Source organism: Drosophila albomicans, chromosome 2L (genome assembly GCF_009650485.2).
Source record: "Drosophila albomicans strain 15112-1751.03 chromosome 2L, ASM965048v2, whole genome shotgun sequence".
NCBI classification, from domain to species: Eukaryota; Metazoa; Arthropoda; class Insecta; order Diptera; family Drosophilidae; genus Drosophila; species Drosophila albomicans.
Genome location: NC_047628.2, coordinates 11,918,675 through 11,936,367, shown reverse-complemented (window position 1 = coordinate 11,936,367; position 17,693 = coordinate 11,918,675). Strand labels below are relative to the sequence as shown.

General features: G+C 40.8%; 1 protein-coding gene across 2 annotated transcripts; it reads left to right on the top strand.

The window, feature by feature from the left end:
• The first annotated feature begins 5 nt into the window (after positions 1-5).
• Positions 6-17,619, top strand: LOC117564032 (SUN domain-containing ossification factor). 2 transcript variants are annotated; one of them, XM_034242634.2, is made up of 6 exons: positions 6-346; positions 460-1,161; positions 12,531-12,715; positions 12,783-14,833; positions 15,960-16,620; positions 16,679-17,619. In XM_034242634.2, the coding sequence occupies exons 1-6, from the start codon at positions 294-296 to the stop codon at positions 17,425-17,427; spliced, it is 4,401 nt and encodes a 1,466-aa protein (XP_034098525.2). In that variant the 5' UTR covers positions 6-293; the 3' UTR covers positions 17,428-17,619. The 2 variants fall into 2 exon arrangements, with proteins under 2 accessions (XP_034098525.2, XP_034098526.2); XM_034242635.2 differs by lacking the exons at positions 6-346; positions 460-1,161 and adding an exon at positions 12,232-12,443.
• The last annotated feature ends 74 nt before the right edge of the window (positions 17,620-17,693 follow it).

The window sequence follows — 17,693 nt, the reverse complement described above, 5'->3', positions numbered from 1 at the left end:
TGTAGTTATAATTTTGTTTTTTCGCTGCGACAGCACTCTTTTTATATTTATTATTATTTTGCGTAAAATCAACAATGTATGAACGTTCTGGACATAGTCTTAAAGTGCGCGCCATTTCGTTCTTGAGGGAATGAATGGAACACGATCGCGTACTTACAATTATCACACGAAACGGTCCAATTGCCAATTGTTGAAAGAGTCGTCGCGCCGATTTGCAAAAATATAAAACGAACGCCTGCTGTTCTCATTATTTATTTATCGTGTGTAATAAGTTCGCGCTGGATAATACAAGAATGAAAATTCGATTGCATTTGGTACGCTTTATGTACATCAATCTGATTCTAAGGTAAAATGATTTGCTAAAAGTACACAAAAAACGTTTAGCTAACCAACCACTTCTCATTTCTTTCCCATACAATCTTGTTTGCCATTTCCACACACACACACACGCACATGCAGCTGCTGTTTCTGGCTATACGACAACGCTGCTGCCGCGGCAGATGAGTTTACGGTAAACGCTGCAGCTGCAGAGAATGCAGCTGGGGTGCTGGCACCAGAAACAGGAAAGCAAGGAATCAGAAGCAGCGGCGACGAAAAAGTGCCTAACGCCTTAAATGATTACAAAAAAAGTAAAGAAGTTGCATCAGAGCAGCAGACGGCGACCACAACGACAGTGCCTCAAACGTCGACGGCGACAACAACACGTCAAGAGGCTGCCGATGCAGATAGCGATATTATGCTGAAGTTGGGCACGCAGCCAAGAACTAGTGCAAAAACAAAAACAAATAGTAAAGTGGCGAACGCTGTAAAAGACACGTCAGTGAATTTGAATGTTGTGTTGCCGTCTAGTGTAAATATCAATAACAACGAAGATGTTGTTATTAGTGTAGTGCCTCGTAGTAGTGAGAAAACCACAAATACAAATACAAATACAAATGCAAATATTAATAATGATAATGCTAATGAGAATGAAAATGCGAAAGTGAATGCTAATGAAGCAGCAGTGCCAAAAAGTCAGTTAAATAACGAAATAAATCATAATAATATTTATACAAATACGCAACCAGATGTAATTCAATTAGAGCAATCACAGCAAAGCGAGTTCAGCGGCGACAATGTGATGATACCAAAGACGCAAAAGCAACAACAGCAACAAGAAAGGTGGGTTTTTTTTGTTTTATTTTAATTATATTTTTTCTAAATGCAAATGGAATTTCCATGTCAAGCCATTGCACTGACATTCGATTATCAGACACAGTTATGCAAATAAGTATGCGCATTCGAGTGCTAAACGTCAGTTATTGAGGTGCAGATAATTTCAAATACACAATAAACTCCGGAACGCGCCACGGCATAAAAAACCATTATCATCAGTACTTAAAATAGTAAACTAGTACAATATTGCAGTAGTAAAGCTTACGTGCCAAGCCACAAATTGAATTCAACTCAAACGTGACAAAGTATTCCCTAAACGAGTGAGAGAGAGGGAGATACAAGAGAGTGAGAGGAAGATTATTCCATTGTGTGAAACCAGTCTCAACTCCACTTCCACTTCTTATAAGTAGAAATAGCTACACAATCTTCGTTACTTGCCTATTGAAAACATTTATATTTATAGTATATTATGTGTTGGCCCCCCATAATAATAATTGTATAGATAAGAATAAGTGAGAAATGTGACGAAAACACCCTTGCAGATTGTGTTTTTTTGTTTTAGTTAGACAGTAACACAAAACTATCGCAGTTTGATTGTAGTGAAATTAGCTTTGAACTTGTGATCTATGGGTTTGTAGTTTATTTAATAAGTAAGAACGATGAGCAGTCAAGCTTTGAACGCACAAAGTACTTTAGCAGTGTAACGATGATTCAAATTTTACTTATTTAAAATGAAACCTAGTTTCTTTATCTCAATAAGTAAACGATGAACTATTAAAAAACCTATACAAATATATCGTTTAAAGTAAATAAGGATAGTTATAGTGAAGCTTTGACTCCTTCAAGCTATGGACAGTCATTGTTCTTGTTCAGTTTTCAAAGGTAGAATTCAACCCATTTTCTCCACTTTTTGTTTGTATGGAATCTCCCATTTTGTGGGATGTTTTTATCTCTTTCGTATATTTCGTTAAACGTAATAAACCAAAAAGATTATAGTCCATGTTCTAATTAGTACAACTCATCATATGCTTAATAATTCTACGTTGTGAAATAGCGACTTAAGTCATTTAGATTTATAGAGAAATTTGTCTAGCAACTAATAAACTTCTCATCTTGTTACTTTGCTAAGTTCTTTCATAATAGCAGCTTCCATTAACTCCATATTAAATTACAAATACTGAGTGCATTGTTAATAAGTTGAAATGAAAAATGTGGAGTAATTGATTTACAGGCAAATATAATCAGATGTCAGTAAAGATTAACGAGACTTGGGGAAATGTTTAGAGGAAATGTGGCATGTTGGAAATCGCAAGTAATGAAATATTTATTGGATAGGTAATTATGTTTGAATACGCCAGAGTTGCGTGTACAACCAGAGGGTCGAATGCATAACTGAGTAGCGGGTTCCCAAAATGGAGGTGGGTCGAAATGGGGGGACTTACAGAAAAGCCAAAAAAAAAAGGAAGAAAAACAAAAACAAAACAAAAAACACCCACGCCAACGCCAAGTCTTGTCACAATGCATTTTGCCGGTAATTTGCTTTACAGTTTTCAATTTATTTTCCTTGACTTTTAAACGGCGGCGTGTGAGCGGCGACTTTCTAAATGCCTTGACGTTGTCCGGCTGTCCGCTTGGGGTCTATCCAGCTGTCTACTGTGTCTGGGACTCCTATCTATTGGTGGCCAATTCATTCAAAAACACCCAAAACGCAAGAAAAAAATGAAATAAACTGCGTCAGGCCGAATATTTTATTATTTACGAGCCAACAAGACGCTGTAGGAGTCAACTCCAACGCCAACGCCAAAAAGTCAGCGCCAAAGAGCCGATTGCCAGATCGTCGATCGTCGATCGCCAAAAAAAGATCGCCAGAGATCTTTGCCTGAGATCCTTAAAAGGCTTTGCACAACATATTTCAAAATGACAATAACGTTGTTGCTGTAGTTGTAGCTGTTACTATTGCATGGTAAAAGTGTTAAATGGAAGCAAATTAAAGTGCGATTTCAGTTTGATTTGACTGGACATCATGTGTAGCCTGTGGCACAGTCTCCACGGATCGCGACTCCAGCTGCAAAAGTGCAACTCCTACACTTGCCAGAGCCATAGATATGGTAGACTAGTTGGCAAATAGCTTTATCAATTGAAAAGTACTTTCCATTTTTGTTGTTGTTGTTGTTGGCCAAGGAGTAAGCCGATCAAATTGTGCCAGAATCAAACAAAGCAGCAGGCAACAGTCTCTCCCAATCCCCTCCAGACACATTTCACACATGGCAGGTGATCGCTGCTCTCCGACTCCATCTCCGACTGATGATGATCGTTACTTTCACTTTCAGCAGCAACAGCAGCAGCCGCAGCGAATGTGTAAGGACTTGGGGTATTTGCAATTTAGGCTTTCGAAAATCAGCATCAGCATCATGATCTTGTTACTGTAATCAAACTTGGCAAAAAGCCATAATCATGTATGTACAACATGACATTGCTATCAAACAAACGGTGACGATCATCGACAACATGCGCGAAAACTATTTTATCGCACAGAAGCGATTGCCACCGCCACCGCCGCCGTCGATTATGCAAAATGATTAGACCAACCCCAAGCTCAACTCAACAGCCAAGCCAGACCAGACAACCCAAGTTTAAAGCAAGTGTGGCGTGTGTGGTAGATTATGGCAACTGTGATCGCTTACTAAATTTAATGATCTTATCCAAAAGATACACGCACACTCTCCTCCTCCTTCGCCTCTTTCTCTCTGTTGTCCTGGCTCGATCGACTTCATTTCAATGTCCAAATAGTTAATTGATTGTGAGCGGTCGCTCATTGACTTTGGCTTAATCAATTTAATCACATTGATCGTCAATCGTCGCTGATCGTCGCGATCGGCGATCACTGATCTCGTGTGCAGAGCTGCATCGATTTGTTGTCGTGGGCTTGTCGCACGCCTTCACTTTACTTTACTTCATTTTTCGCCTTGTTTTGTTTTGCTTTTGTTTTTCCTCTTTCTTCTTTTTTCCTCTCTGTCTGTAGGCGCCTGTCCATTAAACGCCAACTTTTTGAAAAGCCGGTTTTTCTATTGCCATTGTGTGTTTTTTCTGTTTTCGCATTTGCTGCTCTTTTTTTCGCTCATTTTTGCCGGCATTTTTCCACTATTTAATTATTGTCTATCTGGTAACAAAAAAATGCCAGACGCTTGGGCAACACTTTGGCATTGTGCGTAGGCGACTGTGATCGACCAGACACATACCCTGTAGGCAGTTTGTAAATACTTTTAAAGGTGCAAGGTATTCATCTTTAATTTATGGTTCAACTTTCCTTGATATTTTATTTATTAGTTATGCAAAAAGAGAGGTCAATCTCAAAGTGAAAGAAACTTATTGCTGCACTTTTGCCCGAATGTGAGCTATCCTCTTCACACTCTCTTGTAATAAAAGCAAAGTCTGCTGCAAATTGATCCAATAGACTTCATGTACAATCGTTAAACCAATAAAAATCACTTCTTTAAAAGGTGTTCGCTAGATTAATGTGCTTCTTCGATTCGGGTTGACGAATGCTTAAATAAACTCAATTTTCTCTTAGTCTGTACAATTCTCGTATTTGAAACATAGATTGTAACGATCATAAAAAGAGGATTTTTAAAAGTTATTGAAATTTTATAAAGGAATTGAAAATTTTTCAATAAGTTTTTAGTCAATTAAAAAGTTTATTTTCTTTTTTTGTTCAAATAGAGGTACTATAAAAGAAGTATTAAATTTCAATTATTACAAAGTCCAAAAGGTTACTTTTTTATTTTAAAACAGTCCATCACATTTTTCAACTTTATAAAAACGATCGGACTGAGAGCCAGAGTCATCAGCATTATCTACATCAAATAGACGACAATATTTGCAGAGGTGAAGGCCACTTTTATCTGCGAATTTTAATCCATGTTTCACTTGGCATTATTTTCAAAGATTATCCTAGCATTGCCGCAACTTCAGCATCGCATTTTAACACTGCGAAAGAAAATGATTTTTCTATTTGGAACGCCTTCTGCTTAATAGTTTTGACTTGGCCAACAGCGCAGTTAGTTGGCTCTAAGCACTTAACTGTTTGCGTGTGGCTGAGCTTTGTTTGTTGTTCATGTTGTTGTCGCTGTGGTTGTTGTTGTTGTTTTAGTCATTGTGTAAGCGTCGTGTGGCATCAAAAACACTTTCGCATTACAAGTGTTTATCTTCCGTTGGAGTCGGGAGTTGAAGTTGGAGCTGCTGGACTCGGAGGGAAGTTGCAGCATGTGTGTGCACAACAATTCAATTGGCACTTTCGGCCCGAGTTAACCTTTTGTAACATTAACAACGCACTAAAGAAGTCCCCGATGTCCATTTCGATGTCGATGGCGATGTCGATTGCCGATGACGATGTCGATGGCTTTAGCTTTGGCTTCGAGTGCTGCAGACAAACGTCAAAGGCGTCCATTGAGTGGCGGTGTCCACTAATCTCTTCTATGGTAGGCAAATGGTCAAATGATTTTATATACATTGCGTCTTAGATGAGCAACAATTTCACTTTCTGTTGCACTTGCCACTCATTTTGCTTGCAGCTCACTGTTTTATTGATATTGCTTGCATACCCTGGAAGTTGGGCAACACACAGGGCATTCACACGCTTGGGCACTAAATATTTTGGTATTTATCCAGTTTGATTTCGATTTGCGATGTCAAACTGTGTTGTTAAGGTGCTTAGGTCTGCATGTAAATAAATTATATACACCTAAAATTATAATTAATGCAAAGTAATTTAATAAAATATAATACAATATGCAGTTAAGTGTTGTGGCAGTTAAGCACATTATATTTCTGATTCATCCTTATTCCTTTTTTCATTATGCAGATCTTTACTTAACTGAATGTATAGAAGGTATCCTATATATACAAAATAATTTAGTTACCTGCAATAGAATTTTATTGGTAAATAAGTTTTTTTGTTATCTACAATGTGCAGTTAAGTGTTGTGGCAGTTAAGCACATTATATTTTTGACTCATCCTTATTCCTTTTTTCATTATGCAGATCCTTTACTTAACTGAGTGTATAGAAGTAGTTAGTCTATATATTACAAATGATTTTGTTAACTGCAATAGAATTGTATTTTGTTTTGTGTAGTTATCTGCAATGTGCAGTTAAGTGTTGTGGCAGTTTAGCACATTCTATTTTTGAGTCATCCTTAATCATTAACTGAGTGTATAGAAGTAGTTATTCTATTTATTACAAATCATTTTGTTAATTGCAATAGAATTTTATTTTGTTTTGTGCAGTTATCTGCAATGTGCAGTTAAGTATTAAGATTATTAAGTTGTCACATTCAGGAGCCTAATTTCTAGTCGCGCATACTGCTTCCCTAGACAACCGTTATCTGGCATCTTTTGGGGGGACCCACGCTCCAAATTGGCGTGCACAGATGTATGGGGATTTGGACGTACTACTATATTTTTGCCTCCGGCAGCTTAAATGCACCGCCTTCTGAATTATTGCGGGGGCTAAACCATTTCCGACGCCTTTTGCTGCCACATGCAGCTGTGTTGTTGCAGCAGCTTCGGGAATATGCAACAATAAAGTGCCAAAGAGATGGAGCTGTTCATCTGTCGTGCTTTGCACATAACTTGGGCGGCATTTGAGTTATACGACCAGCGGCATTTGGATAAACCTTTGCATGACCCATCAATACACTACACTTTACACCCAAAAAGAAAATGTTGTTATTTCAAAGTATAGACAGTTAAATTTTTACGCTGTTCATTACCATCAAACGAAACCTTAGCAAATTAAATAAGTCACGTTAAGCGGTTTCGTTTAATTGCCTTTATCCTTCGACATTTCTGCTTCAAGCCACTAATAAATGAACGGAACTAAATGGAAAGTGAAGTGTTTAGTAAACTATTCGCTATGCATAGATAATATATAGTAACTAACAATATAAAAAAATAAAATAACTTGGCATTTCGCCTGAAATTTTTGAGGTAGTTTTTGCAATGTTTTTGCCTATTAATCAGTATTTTTGGTCTACATTGAATTCAATTTCATTTTTAAATAAAACTACTAAAAAAACAAAAGAATGTGAACTGCGGAATAAAATGATCGTAGTGAATGGTCAATATATAAAAAAAACCTTATATAAACTAATCGTTAAACAAAAGATCAAATATCCTTTATCAAAGCTTGAAAACTGTTTAAAATATTCATAATAAATAGACAATATGAGATAAATATATCGATCTCAAGCCTCACTTGCACGGTTTTGAAATAATTGCCAATATCAGAGCTTTGGTTTAAAGTCTTCAGAACGGAACGAGATGAACGATGCATCACGATCGTTCAGTCGCAATCACCGAACTTTGAACCTGGCAGAGTGCGAACTATTAAGTACAAGTCCTCAGCTGTCCACGTGTGTTACATATCGGTTAACTTTAAAGGCTTTGTGCAGAGTGTGAAAGTTTCGTCTCTATGACTTGGGCTTGTTATCAATTTGGCATGTCTAGCATCAGCAGCAGCAGCAGCAGTAAGAAAGAAACAACAACAACATCAACAACAATATACATATGTGTAGTTGCAGTCGCTCATAAAGTCAAAGCGGTGCGACAAGTTTACCGGCAACTGCAATCGCGGCGTGCGATGTTTTCGACACGTCGCCGTCGTCGTCGTCGTCGCTGTTGCTATTGCAAGTGCATTGCAATGAAGGTATTGATGCTGCTCAGCAGCGACAGCGACGTTCTCTTTCCACCTGTATGCCTGTGTATGCGTGTATTTGTTTGAGTCTATCGCTTTCTCATTTGTGTGTGAGTTTCAATGCCGGATTGTCTCGTGTGCCTGTCGTCGCTCTCTTGAAGTATGTGCATGAGTGTAGGTGTGTGTGTGTGTGTGTGTGCAGCTCGCGCTCTCCGCGCGACATCTGGCGGAATTTTCTGCACACTTGGACCACAATTATTGGAGGTGAGTCGTAATACGTTCAGTTCCCATTTCGATTTCCAGTGGTGCGATCGTGCTTCGCTTCGCACGCTTCGGTTCGCTTCGCTTCGGTTCGGTTCGGTGTTGGCGAAGCGCGAAGTTGAAATAAATCAATAAGTTCGCATTGACTAATCGAATTATCCTTAAGCCTTGAGTCGTTAGTGCCCGCAGTGCACATGACGCCTTTTGACGTGTTGTGTTTTCCATTTGAATAAAGTAATATATCCAAAAAAGGGATTCCTTTTAAGATCCTACAACATGAATTAACCAATTTCGTCTCACTTCCGTCCAATTAATTAGTCTCACTTAGCAACCATGGCTAGATGTGTCGCCAAAGTGGTTTCGCATGTTTTGTTATCCAACACAAATAGCAAACAATAATAATAGCGCTTAATTGCGATTCTTCTCAGCTCGCAAAAGATTTTGTTTGCCAAAGCAATATTGATTGCTCTTATGTGGGGATTTGAAGCTGGGCTTATTGATCTTCACACCGGATGACCGGCAATTAAAGCCAATTAAGATGTGTAATTCCATTTGCCCAGAAAACAATTACCACAAACAGCAAACAGCGAGCAGCGGGCGACCATCATTATTTTTAGCCTACTTTAGACTATGCAAATGTGCCAACAATAATAATAACAACACAATGACAACAAATCTGAAATACGCTTTTACACTGCGAATACTGAATATTGAATACTGAATATAATACAAAGAGTGGTAATTACCACAACGGACGAGGCGGCATTTTCAACGCCCACATGAAATGCTTGGCGTTGTTGGTTGTTGGTTGTTGCCACTGCAACTGCAGCTAAAGACAGATGCAGAAGCACGATCTCAACGATCTTATAGACGATTTCCGAAAATAAAATGCGTGCGAAATTGCTGTGCAATGACAACAACGTATATTACGCCTCAGAAGGCGAGTACATTGTGCCATCATAATGTCAACTTTATTTACTATATACATATATTATGGCATTTTACATAAGACGCAATTATGTGCCAGCTGGGGGAAATGTTAAATAAAGGAGAAAGTAGTGAAAGGATAAAAGTACAAAGATATTGAGATTTTATACTGGAAAATAATTGTATTTGAAGTGGAATATTAGACAAAGAATGCATTCTTTTCATTTTAAACGGAATTCGTAGTTTAGCTCCGAGTGATTAATGATTTAACAAGAGTTGGTTAAGAGTATGGAGAAATATTGTTTTAATTTATATAGAATGCGAGAGTATAAGAATAATTTTTGAAATTCTATAATTGATAAAAGAAATGCAGTTGGTATAATATAGTAAACAAGTTTTACACTATTCAGTTTTCCCCTGATTAATAATCCACTTGAGATTTATGTGGAATAATTTTTCACTTTTACGCAGATGTTTGGTGAGTGCACAAAAGTAATAGCTAAACAGATACCCTGTATTTATTACATCTCATGCTTTAGGCAATGATTATATTGGACTAAATGGTAATGACGTTGTAATATAAATATGTACTGAAGTATGCGTGACTAAATAGGATTGTAAAGCATTGATTAAATTATTCATACAAGTATGTGAAGAATTTTTACATATCTCTTAATATGCCAACACTTATCCAGGGTATTGAGATGTTAGAAAAAAAGCCAACTGCCGCACGTTACAACAAAAAACAAGACGAGAAGCATTGCTCATGTGGTTGGCGCGTAGTCAAAAGCAAAAGCCAGAAATTCCTGCCAAACTTGAAGTCGCAGACAGCCGGAACGCCGGCCGAGAGTCGGAATTGGAATTGGAATTGAGCTGAGGCGAGTCGAGTGGAGTCATAGGCTTAAGCATATTGCTTGTTGTTGGCCCAGACAAAGTTTTTGGCTGATGCCGGGTTTTTGATGCCAGGCTGTGTTTGTGACAAGTCATAAATATGGCTGCCAGGTGGGAAAACTGAATGAAGTGGGCGTTGTGCTGTTGACATGACTTGTGGGCATTATTATATTGTAGAATTTTCTTGCACATTTGCATAACAGACAACGACACAGACACATTTAAAGTACAATTATTATGTGCAACACGGAAATGGCAAACTCTCAACTGCAACTGTTGAACAGAGTTAACACATTTTGGTTGCAGTCGAAGGTGTCCATTTGATATACTTTCTTTTGTCATCTCACTCAATCTGCTCACACTTTGGTTGTGGGCGTTAAAATTAGCGTAGTTTAAGCTGCAACTTACGAGTTGTCTGTCTGCTGTCTGTTGTGTCTGGTGCAAGTTCGCCTAATTACCTTCAACACAATTTGAGAGCCGCAAAACAATAACTGCTTTTTATTATGCAATAAAAAAAAGTGCCTACAAAGTGCTCCCCGAGCGACTTTGACGAGTGTTTTTTCGTGACTTTTTGAAACAAACTTATTTGTTGTTGTGCAAAGTTCCACTTAAACAAGTTTCTCGTCGTCTGTGCTCAGAATGAAGCACTTGCAACAGTTGTTTGACTCCGCCAAAAGTTTTCCTATAATATCCATTTCTGGGCTCTAAGCTATAGCTGTTGTTTTTTGGGGGCATTCTCAAACATTTGGCGGTGTCTGCCAAATAATTTTTAGTGGTTTTCATAAAAATGTACGGCAGCAACTTTAACCCCAGACTTTCTTATCCTCAGGCTGTATAATAATTTTTATAGTATTTACATGATATTCATTTCTTTTTATTGCACAGTACACTATTTTATGCAATAGCCAGGAGTTATTTTGCCCATATTCATAAAATCACAGCGGCAAGTTTTATGCAAAATGAATTATTACAAGTTGTTGAAATGAAAAGCCGAATTTATGGATTAGCATGTTTTACTTAATTAAGGAAAATGTTTTAGGATTTTTATTTCAACAAAACATTTGCTTAAAGCTAAAATAGAGTAGGGTCTAAACTAGTCGATAAGGTTAACCGTGCTTCGTTAACAATTAAAACACAGCCAGCTTTTAAATGTGTTTGCTTAGCAATATTCAATAGTCTAGGTAGATTATGCAGTTTTCGACAAGTTCAAGTTCTAAATAGTCTATAAGGATAACAGTGCTTAAATAAATAAAGTAAATGTAAATGCATGTAAACTGAAATTAGATTGATTATGCAATTTGTTTGAAATTAGTATTTTGAAACTGTTAGGTCGAAAAGATCAAGCTTGTATAATTGAGTGCCCTAATTACGCAGGCGACTTTAAAACATTGTCAGTGGCAAGAAAGAAAAAATATGCAAATTGTTTAATAATGTATTTACTCGCTGCAACTCTTTACTACAGCAAGTCGATAAGCCTAGTGGTGCATAAATTAATATTGTAATATTAAATACGTTCGTTAGAGTATTGAATATATTATAACTATTTACATTAATAGATAATCCAATTCGTTTCAACAAACTATCTAGAATTGTCTCTACTACAGGGTGTAGATGGGTTTATAAGATTAAGCTTTGCTTAATTGATTGCCCTTAATATGCAGGCGGCTTTAAAATATTGTGAGTGGCATATTTAATTTTCTAGAAAGAAAGTTTGCAAATTGTTTAATAAAGTTGTCACTACCTGCAACTGTTTTTACTGCAGGGTCTAAGCGAGTCGATAAACTTGTAAATAGGTCTAGAATTGCCTCTACTACAGGGTCTATGTGAGTCCATAAGACTAACCTATCTTAGATGACAGACTTTTAAATATTTTGTGCTGTATATCGAAATTTCTCGAAAGATTAAACGCACATAAATTAATACTTGTTTCTACTACAGGGTCTTGACCAGTTGATAAGGTTAAGAGTGTTTTTGGTGAAAAGCTTTTAATTACAAATCATATATTATTTCGCCAGATATTTTTATCAACTCCCACAATGGGAGCAACTTCACACAGGGGCTTTTGTGGATGACTTTATTTTTAGACGAACGCGTTCTCAGGTGTGTTTTTCATGCAAGTGAATTTAGGGAACTTTCGGGAGAGCGTTGAGATAGCTTCAGACTCCGATTCGGACTGGGACGCGGTCACAGGTGGTTTAATGTTGTTGCTTCTGTTGCTGTTGCTGTGCCAGTGAAGAATACACACTAAGCAGTGCATTCTCTTTGCTGGCAGAGTTAAGATTAAAATATTAAGAAATGAGTCAATAATTAAACAAAGTTGAAAACACACACAAAAAACAAGGTGTAATGAAATTGTAGAAATTGTGCTGCAAATGTTAACAAAATGCTGATGCAATGCATTGTGAGATTCATTTGTTGTGAGTTGAAGAAACTGAGAACGAACCTAACCATGTTTTTGATATTCTTCTGGATCGTGTGGTTCTCCCAGATCATAGCCATATCGACAGTGTTCATGAGGTGAGAGCTGAACAAGAATTCCAATTGCATTTTTCTTCCATCCCATATATTCAATACTCTAATTGATTGTGTTCCATTTCCTTGTAGCTTCTCCGATATTATTACGGAGCTGCCCAGCGTGACGATCACAGAGTTGCCGCTGCAGTTGGAGCCCGTCAAGGAGAGCCTCGATGCGGTCATGCTGCAGGAGCCGTCTCCTGGAGCGAGCAACAAAAGCGCCAAGGAGCAGCTGGAGCAGCCAGCTGTGGCTGCCAAGCAGATGCCACAAAAAGGTAAAGTTACAAGGTTTCATTTCATTCCACAAAATATGTTCAACATGAACTTGTTTTTACATTGCAGATGAAATCAATGATCCCGGTGGAGGATCCACATTTGAAGGCATCTCCACAACAACAGAAGCGAATGCAACTGTGGATGCCAATGTGACCACCGCGTCACCAGAGACGGAATCGACGTCAGAAACGTCGACGACGGCCAGCAGTAATGAGACTGTGGAGGAGGTGCCCATGCCCGTGTTTTCGGAGTGGGCGCAAAAGCAAATGGAGGCGGAGGCGAGTCGAGAGCAGGCCATGGAACTGGAGCAGCAGGTGGTCAACAATTCGGCGCAGCGCAAGAACGCAACGGGCGCTGGCAACGGAAAGTTGCCGTCGCTGAAGCTGCGCTCCAAGAATTATGCCTCGCCCGATTGTGGCGCCAAGATCATCGCCTCGAATGGCGATGCGACCAACACGGGCGCTGTGTTGAGTCACTCGAGTGATGAGTACATGCTGAGCACATGCGGCAGTCGCATCTGGTTCGTTGTGGAGCTGTGCGAGGCGGTGCAAGCGCAGAAAGTGGAGTTGGCCAACTTTGAGCTGTTCAGCTCGTCGCCCAAGAACTTCACAGTGGCGGTGTCGAAGCGTTTTCCCACACGCGACTGGAGTAACGTGGGACGCTTTACGGCCGAGGATAAGCGGACGGTGCAAACGTTTGAGCTGCAGCCGTATCTCTTTGGCAAGTTTGTGCGCGTCGACATCCATTCGCACTACTCCAAGGAGCACTTTTGTCCCGTCTCGCTGTTCCGTGTCTTTGGCACCTCCGAGTACGAGGCCTTTGAGACGGAAATACGTCCCAGCGACGAGCTGGATGACTTCGATGACGACTTTGCTGGACAGGAGCAGGCACACAAGACGGGCAATGGAAACATCTTTCAAAGCGCCAGCGATGCAGTCATGCAGATGGTCAAGAAGGCCGCCCAAGTGCTGGTGAAGCCAACGAAAGCACTGCGCTGGTCCAGCGATCCGCAGTTGTGTCACACGCCCTCCACGGGCAGCTACAGCTGCGCCAGCTGCAACAGCACCATCGTGGAACGCATTAACCAACTGCTCTCTTGCCAATCCCAGCAGCTCCAACTGCTGCTTGCCCTGCCCCAGCTGCGCACACAGCTGCTGCAGACACGCGTCTGCCAGGCAGACTTCGACATCAGCCTGGGCGCATTGTCGAGTGCCACAAGTGGCATGGACAAAAGGCAGAGCTTCTATCTGAGTCTGCTGCCCGCAGAGCATGTGGGCGCCATGTGCAAGCTGCTGCAGGGCGAATTCAACAGCAGCCTCGCGAGCAGTCCGCCGCAGCCATTGCAGCAACTCGAGTTGAAACGGCAGCAACAGCAACATCTTGATGTTGTGGAGCAGCATGCGGAGAATATTACCACACCGGATCCAGCAGTGGAGTCTGTGACTGAGGTTATAGCCAGTGTGCCCGGTGAAACGTTGCCGGAGATCGCCAGCAGTTCGGAAAAATCAACAGCCCAAGCGACAGCAACAACGGAGCCATCGGCAGCTACTCCTCACACTGATGCACAGCCCGCAGATGCGACGCCAGTGGCTCCCACGCCTGCAGACGTGAATATCTTCAATGTGCCCAGCGACACGCAGGAAGCAGCCACGCCTAATGCTCCTGAATCTGTTACGTCATCTGCGGAGACAGCAGCACAACAACAGCAGCTGAACATGCCATCGACGCCAGCTGACATCAACGATGGCGTAGAGAACGTCATCCCTCCACCACCTAGCACAGCAGCGACGCCAACAACAAGCGCTAGGGAGGCCACAACTGAGTCACAGGTCAATGGGGATTTGCTGGGGAGCGGCAATGGCATGGACGATAGTCACCTAACCAACTGGGAGAACATTGATAGTCTGCTTACGACTACAGTGGCTTCGATAACAGCTGGCGGTGGAGCAGCTGCTGCTGCTGCTGCCGTAGTCAATGGCAACGCCAACTTGGCTGCTGGAACAGGCAACGCCAATGCAGCAGGATCAGCTGCTGGCGGTGGCGTCAACTTGCAGCCCAAGCTGACAAATGGCGCGCAGTCGGAGAGTGTTTTTATCCGACTGTCAAATCGCATCAAGGTTAGTAGCGTCCCTTAACTCTTTCACACTCTATTTCTGATAAATGTATATATTGATATTCGATGATTTCAAATGATTTTAATGTGAGGAATAGTGTTGCACTCTTATTTGTCGTATCACTTGTATTTCGGTATCCCTTGTAGCAGAAATAGCCAAAAATAGCTAAATTTCCATTGTTGACTTTACAAAATAGTCGAAACTGACTCCCGATGGGTAAAACACCGCCCCCACAATTACAAGCAGTTTGTACTTGTACTCTAACCGATTATATAAATAGCCTTCAGCTATGACATCACAATTGGATACGCTATTGTTTAGTGACTCGACTAGTTGGTCAAATCAATCACGATAAAAAAACAAATCTCGCAGTTGAGGGTCAATGAATCGAATGGGATACAATAAATACATAAGTCTAGCCGAATATATAAACTAATCAAACTTCTGATCGTTGTTTATATTTTCTTTTTTATGAATAATAAACATGCTTATAGAATTATAAGAGTTAAGCGTTTAGCAACAATGAATAAACTACGATTAAAATAGTTTGAACGATATTATGTAGCGACACATTGAAATTATTTTATAGCAAAGTATAGTGTGCTGAATATTTCAATGATCAACAATAATTTATGTATCCTATTCTATATTCATACTATTTATAATTCCGAGTCACTCATAGTAAATATAAATCTAATACAAACGGTAGAGCTAGGAGACTGCTATAGTTTATAATTTAAAGGCGCAGTAAAAAAGGATTTTTCAAAATTGAACACTATTTGAAATTATTAAATTAAAATAAAAGGAAAGAGCAACATCTCTAAAGTTAGGATATGCATAATTCGACTATATATAACAAAGGTTGTTTTAGAGGAAAGCTTGCGTGTTGTAGCCTCATTACCGGTGCCTTGTCTTGATGCCAATGCCGGCGCACCTTCCGCAACACACACATACATATACATATATATGTGTTTGTATATCCTTGTAACAGTTTTTGATTTTGGGTGATTTTTGCGAGGGTGGCGCATTGTTATTGCTATAGTTGTTGTTGTTATTGACTACGTCATTGCTAAGCTGTTAAGCGTGTGTTTGGCCAACGCTCTCTAACAACTTCTTCTGTCTTCCACAGGCACTCGAACGCAATATGTCGCTGTCGGGTCAATATCTGGAGGAACTATCGCGCCGCTACAAGAAGCAGGTGGAGGAACTGCAGCAGACGCTTACGCAACAGACGCTCACAGTGCGCACGCTGGAGGATCAGAGTCGACGCTACATCGAACAGGAGCAGTTGTATCAACAGCAGAGCGCTGAGCTCGCAGGCGAGGTGCGTGCCTTGACCTATCAGGTGCAGGCATGCATCCTCGTAGTCATCATTGTGGGCACTTGTATATTTCTGATGCTAGTGCTAGGCACTGTCTACTATCGTAAGCTGCGACGCCAGACGCAACAGCTGCAACCACAAGCGTCACCGACGACAGTTGTCAAACAGAATCTGCGTCGACGCAAATCCTATGAGCAGATTGGCGAACATTCGCCGGGCGGGAAACGGCGACCTAGCGAAGAGGCGATGATCATACTGAATGGCTGTGGCGACATAGCGCTGATGGAGCCCAACGGAGTTACCAGGCAGCGCAAAATATCCGTTTGTTATGGCAGCAACAACAATATTGCCGCCAGCATGTTTAACAATGCGAGAGCTTCGTTGCACCGGCGCAAAGGAGTCAAGCACAATAGCTTGGACTCGGCTCAGTTAGCGAGCACGGAGCAAACGGAGAAGTTCTTCGATGTTGGTAAGTCATTAATACTCACATATTTGCTTCCTAATACTTATAAATTTGCCTCTTGCAGAAACATTGAAGAGCAGCAAGCCGCTGCCAACGAAGGCAGCTAAAAAGAAATCCCTGCAGGAGCTGAAGCGTCAGGAGTCGGCACCGGCAAATTTTACACAGGGCGGCGGTGCCGGCCAAGCGGAGGAGAGCACACAGAGTGACTTTGACGAGAGTCTGATACTGGACGACGACGATCTTTGCAATTTCATACCGAACAGCGACTTGGCCTACAATGAATTTATGCCCGACGGTCCCTCCGGCTACCACATTGTGGACACCGTTGACGGCAAGACTGACAGCAAGTTGCCGCAGGGAACAGCAAAGAAATCACGTCGCGTCTCGTCGCCCGCCTTCTTCAAGTCGCCATTTAGCAAGAGCAAAAACAAAGGCGCCACCTTCAATGGTATCGGCGGCGTCAAGGGAAGTCACTCGGCTCATGAGGCGACCTCCTGGGAGTGGTATCGTCTGAAGCGCAACGAGAAGCACGCAAAGCAACTGACGGCACCCAGTGTATCGGTCTCGGCGAATGCAAGTTTGGACAGCTCATCGCTTTCGGAAATTAATTTCCCATACAACAACAGCAACAGCACGTCGCATAACTCCTTTCGCATACTGGAGGAGACGATACTAAATGCAGACGCCGAGAGACGAGCACCCATCAATGGCAAGACGAGCAGCAGTAGCAGTGGCAGCGGCGCCAGCATCAGCTCATCCACAACGAAGAAGAAACCGCGCGTATTGAATAACATATTTCGCAAAGTGTTTTGATTTTGTCACCCCACCCGCCCAGTGCTTAATTGGTTTTTAGTTTTTTAAATGATTTAACTAAATTGTGTATTTCCGTACTGAGAGATTGGCCACATTTGTCCGATTTTGTGTAGAGGACTACATAAAAATAATTGTAAATTTCAAGACTTTAAAAATTGTATAAAGCAAAACAAAAACACAAAAGAAAAAGAACAGAGCAAACTTCTTAGCCTCATTTCGTTTCTCCCAAGAGTTCCTTAGTGTTGCAGCCAACCGAATGCAACAAA

Excerpts from the sequence above, each read along its gene's own strand:
- LOC117564032 (XM_034242634.2), top strand. The coding sequence starts at position 294 with ATGAAAATTCGATTGCATTTGGTACGCTTTATGTACATCAATCTGATT. Across the intron at positions 347-459 it reads TACATCAATCTGATTCTAAG|CTGCTGTTTCTGGCTATACG; the intron begins GTAAAATGATTT and ends ACGCACATGCAG. Across the intron at positions 1,162-12,530 it reads CAACAACAGCAACAAGAAAG|CTTCTCCGATATTATTACGG; the intron begins GTGGGTTTTTTT and ends ATTTCCTTGTAG.